Source organism: Amblyomma americanum, chromosome 1, assembly GCF_052857255.1.
Source record: "Amblyomma americanum isolate KBUSLIRL-KWMA chromosome 1, ASM5285725v1, whole genome shotgun sequence".
Lineage (NCBI taxonomy): Eukaryota > Metazoa > Arthropoda > Arachnida > Ixodida > Ixodidae > Amblyomma > Amblyomma americanum.
In genome coordinates this window covers 249,112,676-249,121,793 of record NC_135497.1, presented here as the reverse complement: position 1 = coordinate 249,121,793, position 9,118 = coordinate 249,112,676, and the positions used below count along the sequence as shown (strand labels likewise).

The window sequence follows — 9,118 nt, the reverse complement described above, 5'->3', positions numbered from 1 at the left end:
TTGAGAGGATAAAAAGTCCTTTATTTATCTTACAATTGTAGAACACTTGCTTTACAAACTGTTGAGAATAGCATTCATCTGTTCCTGAAGGCGAGAAAGGCGTGGCTTCATTGCACCTATGTTTTCTGCGTGCAGCAGCTTTGCAACTGCATTCTCAATAGTTGCAATGAGCTTTTCTGTTTCATCCTGTGAAGAGAAAAGGATGAAATGTAGTTTAACCAAGGAATGAGCTCTTGCAAGTAACTTTAAAATGAAATGCAGCTGCCATGGCTCGGATTCAAACCTGCAACCTGCTGAGCCCCAGGTTGTGGGATCGAATCCCGGCCGCGGTGGTTGCATTTGGATGGGAGGCAAAATGCCTGTGCACTGTGTGATGTTGGTGCACATGAAAAAGCCGCAGCCGATCAAAATTAAACTGGAGCCTCATCCTCCACTAAAACGTATCGCATAGCCCATGTGCAACTATGGGACGTTAAACCCCACCCTTATACCATACCATAACAAAACTCCCATTGCAGTCACATACTGCTTTCTTTTTAAGGTTGCAGTTCTTTTTTTAATTCGAAGGTTTCCCATGTGGTATAAAAAGAGGCTGTCAATAAACTAAAGTAGGTTATTAATTTATCGTCCGAGTAATGTTTTGTTGAAGAAGTTCATTGCGAATACTAAAAAAATATACAAGAATTTGCAGTCTATTATTAATAAAACTTGTAGAAACAGGATCGAGAAAAAGCTTTTGTCCCTTGTTTTTGTGAGATTGATCAAATGCTTGGTGTACTTGGTGCCCAGTATACCGACAGAGGTAGGGTCTGCCTTCCCAACCCTCTATGTCCAGCACCTGTGCACGTTGTTTGTTGCTCTATGAGTGAAGCAAACTGACTTGTCCAAATTTTTACATCATGCACATTCACTAAAGAACATAAAGTGGAAATTGAATACTGTGCAAATATGTATGAAGGCTTTATTAGAAGAAACAAGTTCTATCATAATGTTTAAAGGCAAGAAGTAGCAGTAAAATATTAATTCATTCTGAAATAATGTAAGATGGTAAAGACAGGATAATGCCAAACTCAAATTGTGAGCCATACACTTCTAGGTTCACAATCACAAGTTATTTTTGTTTTGTACTTGCAGTACCACAAATGACCATGTCTACAAACATCTCCTCATGAGCAAAACCATAAAAGGCATCATCTTTCTTGCATTTAACCAGGTAAGAGTTGGTTTAGTACCTGGAGCACAGAATGCATATAGCATGGAGTAGGTGATAAATGTAGATGAAAAACGATTCTGCTCCTACTCGAGTTGTCAGAATAAAATTTCCAATCAACTTGCAAAAATACAAAGCAGCATACTGGGTACCTTTGCAGTACAGTCGAACCCACTTATAACGATATTGGTTTTAACAATATATCGGTTAAAACAATGAAAAGCTGCTGCACCGTCCACTTTTGTATGTTTTCAATGGTAAAATAGCCCGCTTACTACAATGCCCCCATGCCGCATTATCGGTTACAACAATGGAGTCTGGCTCCTGAGTGCTCGTGCCAAAAGGTAGTGGAATGCGAAATCCTTGAAAAGAAAAAAAAAAAATGAAATTCCAGCCGCTGCACCCTCTCCGCCGCACGCTCACACAATAGAACCTGTTTTCTGGCCTTCTCCGCATCACCAGCCTCGCGCGCCTCACACCCGCTGCCCTTCCACTCCTCCGAACACAAATGTGCTGCACCCATAGCTCTACGCCGCGCCACCCCCCGAAACATGAATGGGCCTCGCCAACACGCCGACAGCGCTGATCTGCTCGCTCGCCCCTCATTATGCGCAGTTCTGCCAACGGATTTGGTTGTTTGTGTTAATTGATTGCGTTGAAGTCGTTCCTCGCCACGTGGCTTCTCCGTCTCGCTTAAATCGCCGCCGAAACGAAGTTGGCTGATCCGCCCGCTGATTATCGGACAACGTTGCCGGTGAAGGGAAAGCGCACGGCTATCGATTTGGAGACTAAATGCAGTATCATGAAGGACTATGAAGACAGTAAGAAAGTGTGTGACTTGGTTAAGAAGTACGCACTATCGCAACCGACGGTGTTGACGATTATCCGCGTTGCTGAGAAGTTCGACAAAAAAAAGTGCTCGCTTGACAGTGGGCGCAAACGTGTTCGACAAGGTGCCTATAAGGAGGTGGAGGAGGCCCTCTACGAGCGAGTGGTTTCTTGGTGCCCATGCCAAGAACTTGCCTATCACTGGGCCAATTCTGGCCACAAAGGCGAAGCAGTTTGCCCTGCTGATTAACAGTGTGGACTTCCAGCCAAGTGGCGGCTGGATACAGCGCTTCAAAGAGGGGCCATGGAGAAGGATGTCAGCATGCTTCGCGTGAGGCAAGCAAGGCTGACAGACATGGGGTTTTCTTGTGCAAGCCAGTAAGAAGTACGTTGCCAGATGCTTGTGGCGATTTCACCCCAGCATTTCCTCGGGAGTTCTCAAGCTGAGAGGCAGCCGCGGCAACCTTCTCATATTTTTTACAAGGCCCCTTTCGGGGCCACCAAAATGATTCCTCGGCGGAGCTCGCATATCACTTGCCGTCCGTGACCCCTCTTTGCAGTTGTTATGCTTTTTTTCGTGCAACCCGTTTATAACAATTATCAGTTATAACAATGGAATTTTCGTGGCACTTGAGTATTGTTATAAGTGGACTCGACTGTAGTTTGACATGTGACAAAAAAAAAAATCTCTCTTGGTCTTAAAATATCATTGCTGTGGACATTTATTTATCAGACCATGTAGAATGACACTAGGTCAGTTCTCAACATGACCAAGGAAAAAATATTTTCAGTGCATGTTGCACACCCATGATCTGCATTTGTCTGTCTTTCTTTTTCTAACACTCAAGCTGGCTGCAGCATCGTAAACAAACTAGACCAAATCCAGACTTTGTCAAGGTACCTTCAAGAGCGAGTCCAAATAAGACTTCCTTATCTTCACACATTTTCGCCGGAGTAACAAAACAAAAAAGTTAAAGGACTATAGACACCCAAATTTTGCTTGCGTTTTTTCTTTTCAAATGGTGCATAACCCATTAGCATACATGGGTCACCCCGTGCTATCCCCCCTACAACAGCAAAATGACTGATAATTGAATTTCTTGATGCTGTGTCAGTTTTGGTTTCAACAATCGGACAATGGCTGTGATGTGTGAGAAGTGTTTATGTCATGTAAAGCATGAAAAAACTGCAATATAACCACTGATACATTGTTTTTTGTTATTCCAGAACTTGAACCAGGTTGGCTTAAGCATTGTAGTAAATTAGAACTATGTATAAGCTATTATACTGGTTATCATTTGGTTGATGAAAGTGGAACAGCATGAGAAAAGAAATTCAATTATCAATTACTCAGCAGCTGTAGGTGAGTACCACATGATGGTCCATGTGTTTAATGGCTTAGCATCATTACAGAGAAGAAAACAGCACCTAAAATGTCGTGTTGATAGTCCTTTAATGAATACTTTGTAAGCAGTGTACTCAGACCTTAGCATCCTCATATATGAAGTTGGTGCAATTCTTCCCAGGAATGTAAGAGGTATAACTTCAGTTTCTAGGAATTTGGGCACTGCATTTCAGTTCAAGGAAGCAGGCACATGAGACAGCTTCAGAATGCCAGGATTAGCGGGCACTTTCAGGCAGAAGAAAATGGAATTGAGGTTATCCTGCTCCATACTTCAGATTGTAGAAACCTTGCGCTAGTGAGTGCTTCCCAAATGAAGAGCAAATTTTCATTGCATGCTTCCTTGAGTTCATGGAATAAGCACAGCACTGTTTATTTTTTGCATTACCCGTCTAAGATGGCAGCACATTACTTAAAAAAATGCTTACACGTTAACAGTGTACAGCCATTAAAATGCAGCCAATATGTTTCTTTGTGTACTACTTATCGTAGTCTATGCCTCACCATTCACAATGCAAAATCAGCTTATTCTTAGGAAATAATTTTTCAAGAATGCATGCCACAGGACAAACTACATCAGAAACATTTGCACTTGGAGTAATAGGTTGTGACACGGAATCTCATTTCTCATTAATGTCATTAAAACATGGCCAAATATGGGCTGCCTACATATTACAAAGTGTTTCAGTGCGTGATGCAAAAAAATGAGCAAAAATTTTACTCAACTTTGGAGCAATGCTACATTAAGCATTTAAAAATGCTTCACAGTTTTAAATTGCGAACAATACTAGAAATTAGCCATTTTAAAGAAGTTCAAGTTCATTACCTCGCACTTCCTGCGCTTTTCAGGAATCACTTCTTCTGTCACATGGCTGGCACTGTTGCCTCGGGAATCCTTTGTAGCACCCTTCCAAGAGCAAGACAACATTTTCTCCTGGCAGCTCACAAAACTAGGCCAGCAAAAGTGCTTTTGCAGGTCCTCCTGAAGTGAGACAGGCACATTTGCTAATAAATTCAAGGCACAAGTTATCAGACTTGTGAGTTGTTCAAGGTGAAAGGCGCTCAAGAAATGTTCCCAGTGCATAAAGGTTATCAATTATACAAGTGCGGACTAACATCTAGTATAGATAGCAATGTAACTTTACTGTCATATGGTAAGGCAGGAAAATTTTCTTTTTTTACTGTCCCACCATAGTATTTGCCACTTGGTAAGAACAATAAAATTGTTTATTTGCCTCCTGATTGGGTAATCTTACTCCAGAAAGAAGAAAAGAAAGCTCAGAAGAGGCAATGATAAAGCAAAAACTTGGCCATCATCAGTCAGTCAGCTTTACTGTGGCTCTTAGCCACATTACATTTAAACATATGCCACAGAACTTCACAATTTACAAACGCATGCATGGCGGAGAACAGTCCTGAGCTCTTCAGGATTGGGCTGCGTCACTATGACCCTTGGGAGATTATGGGAGATTCTTGCAGCTTGGTTAACAGAGCTGTGCTGACCCTTTATACCAATTGTAGGTTCATAAGACAGTTAATTGGTTAATTGGAGATATATGGGAGAGGCATTTGTCCTGCAGTGGGCATAGTCAGGCTGATGATATGATGACGACGTTCATAAATGACGAAAATACTTTTGCTCGGCGATTAAGTGCCACAGGCTCTAATGGGAGGGTCAGCTATATGGCATATGGGATAACTCAGTATCTGGATGTGTATTCACCACAATGTTGATGAATGATCATTTCCAGTCCATATAACAAATGGCTTTCAATGTGTTGTTCGCTCAGTTCACTGCTTGTCTTCGCTTCACAGTTTGTGTTGTGATGGCTGTTCAGGCTTCATCTTGCACATGTTGCTAATGTTGTAGTGCGGCAGCACCATCTGAGCTCTTGAATGAAAAATAAAAACAAGAAAAGCCTGTGCTGAAAGGGACAGCTGATAATCGTGGCTCCCCCTGCCGGACCTCAGCACAGATTGGGAAATTATACGAACTCTGACGGCTGCCAAGTACCATGAGATCAGTGAGGACCCGCTGGTGGGCTACCACTGCCACTACACTGGACGGTCCACGACAAGCTTAAGAAAGGGACGTTACGACCAACACTTCCATGCAGCTTGAGGAGCTACTGCCCACCTTTGCTACCGCTTGCCTTTTTTATTTATAACCTTCAGACTGCACTACTCTTGCACCATGGGGTTGAAAAGGACAGTTAGAGACCGTGGCCCCTCCACTGTCAGGCCTCAGTGCAGGTGTCTTGTTTTTATTTTTCATTCAAGAACACAGGTGGTGCTGCCGCTATAGAATGCTATGCATTAAAACGGATGCTTCGGTGAGTTGGTAAGTCATTTTAAACAGAACAGCGCGCAGTTTGACAGGGACAACGAGGGAGACACGACACACACGAGTACTCACTTGCAACTGTTGTTTATTGCTTGGAACGAGGCATATATACAGTTCCAACAAAGAGAAGAAAACAAAACAACCATTCATAGATTCACAGTCATTCATACTTCATACATGCCGCAGTGAACAAAGCAGATAACTAAGATCATCATTTCCCCCTCGCTAAAAATGCCAGTTCTTTGGAACAAATCAATAAAGAGGGGCTGCTGACGCAGGCGTCTTTTGAGCAGGGGATGTGCACTGCTTCAATTATTTCACGTGTTAGTTGGTTACGGGGCTTGCTTAACACTTGAGTGCGAGTGAAGTCAGGGTGGCAAGTTTTGCTGTCACAGTCTCTACAGGGGATGCCGAGATGCCCTTTTACAGTATTATGCACATTGTTATTGTGCTCCTTCAGGCATTCATTGAGGCATCTCCCCGTCTGACCCACATAAAGCTTGCCACATGACAAGGGAATGGCATAAACTACACCTTCTTCACAGGAGACGAATTGATTTTCATGCTAGCTGTTGTTGCACTCTGTAGGAACGAAATCGATGTTAACCATCTTTTTGCACATCTTCCCAAGCTTATCCAGAGCAGATAAAATGCCTTTGACATGTGCTCTATTTGCTATCTTATTTAGTCTGTGGTAGAAATGATGAATGTCAGGCACAACAGTGGTTTTTTCCTTTTCCTTTCGCGTGAATGAATCTGCCCGTTCCCCTTTTCTGTTTATGCTCAAACTACTGAGAATAGATTCTGTCACTGACACTAGTAGCTCCTTGGGATAACCAGCCTTTACGAGCCGAGAAGTTTCGTGAAGGAAGCTATCTTGCATGGAGTGCATGCAAGATTTGTTAAGCGCATCGTGAAAGCATGATTTCGCCACGGCACGTTTAGCCAGCTTAGAATGAGATGACGTAAAGGGGAGCAATGGCTGCTGCTTCGTGGCTCGTAAGACCAACACGTGTGAAGGTGCATTAATCTGAGTTTGATATCTAAAAATCGGATGACATGATAATCTGGCACTTCAGTAGTTAGTATGAGGGCATGGAGGCACTGAACAAAGGTAGCTTTGATCTGCGCAAATACTGCGTCAAATTTTTCCACACTTGTGTCTATAAGAACAGGAAAGTCATCAACATAGCGAAAACACTGTATAACCAATGACCCTTTCAATTTTTCTTGGTAGCCTTTTACCCTTTTGTGCTAATAACGAGTCACTAAGCACGGGAGCTATGCATGACCCGATGCAAACTCGTCGTTTTTGCAAGTAAACCTCGCCGTCCCAAGAAATGAAGGTAGAAGTTAAATACATGTGAAGTAGTTCTAAAAAGCCACTGACAGATATGCCGCTCTAGTTTTGGAATTCAGTAATTCCTTGCTGGTCAATACATTTTTCTAAGCACGCGAAAAGCTCATCATGCGGTAGTGAATAATATAAATCCTTAGTCAAAAGAGCAGGCCATCAGTCCCTTGTTCTTGTTAGTTTCTAAAAACTGGATTACATCCTGCGAATTTTTTACCTGATACGGATCGTCCAACGTGAGCGAATTTAAAATCTTTAGAAAAACGGCTAGAGTTTTCTGCCAAGTGCCTCTTTCAGATACGATCACACGAAACGGACACTCTGGTTTGTGGGTCCTTGCGCTAAAAAACACTTGTAAACTAAGCCCTTTACTTTTATCGGCTCCTTTCGTTGACATTCCAAGGTTAAGTTTTTTGCACACTTTCTTGGCCTTAGCTTTAATTTTTTTTACGGAAATGTTCTTGGCCACACAAAACGAAGACAGAATAGCTTCCCTACCCTTCTTGACATACAGTTGAGAGAGTAGCACTAGGAACCGATGCCCCACCGCATAAGAAGAAGAAATGTAAAGAATTTTCTGATTTAGCGAACTCCACGGCCGACTTCTTGTGGCAACAAACCCTCTTCCAGCTCCGCGCATCACTTCCCAGAAAGAAGCACAAGACTGAGAGAGTTATCCACACCGCAGGGAACGTGTCGCTGCCCACAGAAGTGTATCGTGTTCTCTCCCAGGGGCCGAAGTATGCCAAGGAGCCGAAGAGGTCGCCTGCTGAACTTGTGAGCATGGTGAGGCAGGTGTCCAGGCTGGCATTGGTGGCAGAATTCGATAGGTGGGTGTCTGAAGGAGTGTACGCGTTACTACGTTGCAAAGCTCCAGTGAACACCGTCTCTGTTCGGCGAACCGTCTCGTACTTGAAGGGACATTCGCTACATTTGCTCCCAGCTGACAAGGAAGGGGATTCCTAGTGCTACCTTCTCAACTGTACGTCAAGAAGGGTAGGGAAGCTATTCTATCTTCGTTTTCTGTGGCCAAGAACATTTCCTTGGAAAAAATTAAATCTAAGGCCAAGAAAGGGTGCAAAAAAACTTAACCTTGAAATGTTAACGAAAGGAGCCGATAAAAGTAAAGGACTTAGTTTACAAGTGTTTTTTGGCGCAAGGACCCACAAACCAGAGTGCCCATTTCGTGTGATCGTATCTGAGAGAGGCACTTGGCAGAAAACTATAGCCATTTTTCTAAAGAAGATTTTAAATTTGCTCACGTTGGACGATCCGTACCAGATAAAAAATTCGCAGAATGTAATCCAGTTTTTAGAAACTAACAAGAACAATGGACTGATGGCCTGCTCTTCTGACGTTAAGGACTTATATTATTCACTACCGCATGATGAGCTTTTCGCGTGCTTAGAAGAATGTATTGACCAGCAAGGAAATACTGAATTCCAAAACAAGAGCGGCATATCCGTCAGGGGCTATTTAGAACTACTTCACATGTATTTAACTTCTACCTTCATTTCCTGGGACGGCGAGGTTTACCTACAAAAATGAGCAGTTTGCATCGGGTCATGCATAGCTCCCGTGCTTAGTGACTCGTTATTAGCACAAAAGGGTAAGAAGGCTTCCAAGAAAAATTGAAAGGGTCATTGGTTGTACAGTGTTTTCGCTATGTAGATGACTTTCTTGTTCTTATAGACACAAGTGTGGAAAAATTTGACGCAGTCTTTACGCAGATCAAAGCTACCTTTGTTCAGTGCCTCCATCCCCTCATACTAACTACTGAAGTGCCAGATTATCATGTCATCCGATTTTTAGATATCAAACTCAGATTAATGCACCATCACACGTGTTAGTCTTACGAGCCACGAAGTAGTAAGCCACTGCTCCTTTTTACGTCATCTCATTAAAAGCTGGTCAAACGTGCCGTGGCGAAATCATACTTTCACAACGCGCTTAACAAATCTTGCATGCACTCCATGCAAG

At 42.8% G+C, this 9,118-nt stretch overlaps 1 protein-coding gene across 1 annotated transcript in view; it reads right to left on the bottom strand.

Moving 5' to 3' along the window:
- LOC144114898 (FIGNL1-interacting regulator of recombination and mitosis-like) overlaps positions 1–9,118 on the bottom strand; it is a 37,290-nt gene continuing 28,172 nt past the window's right edge. Inside the window, exons 21-22 of the mRNA XM_077648911.1 lie at positions 4,267–4,422; positions 1–186 (exon numbers count right to left, since the gene is read on the bottom strand). Coding sequence (XP_077505037.1) covers positions 52–186; positions 4,267–4,422 — 291 coding nt within the window. The 3' untranslated portion in view covers positions 1–51. The remainder of the gene's footprint in view (positions 187–4,266; positions 4,423–9,118) is intronic.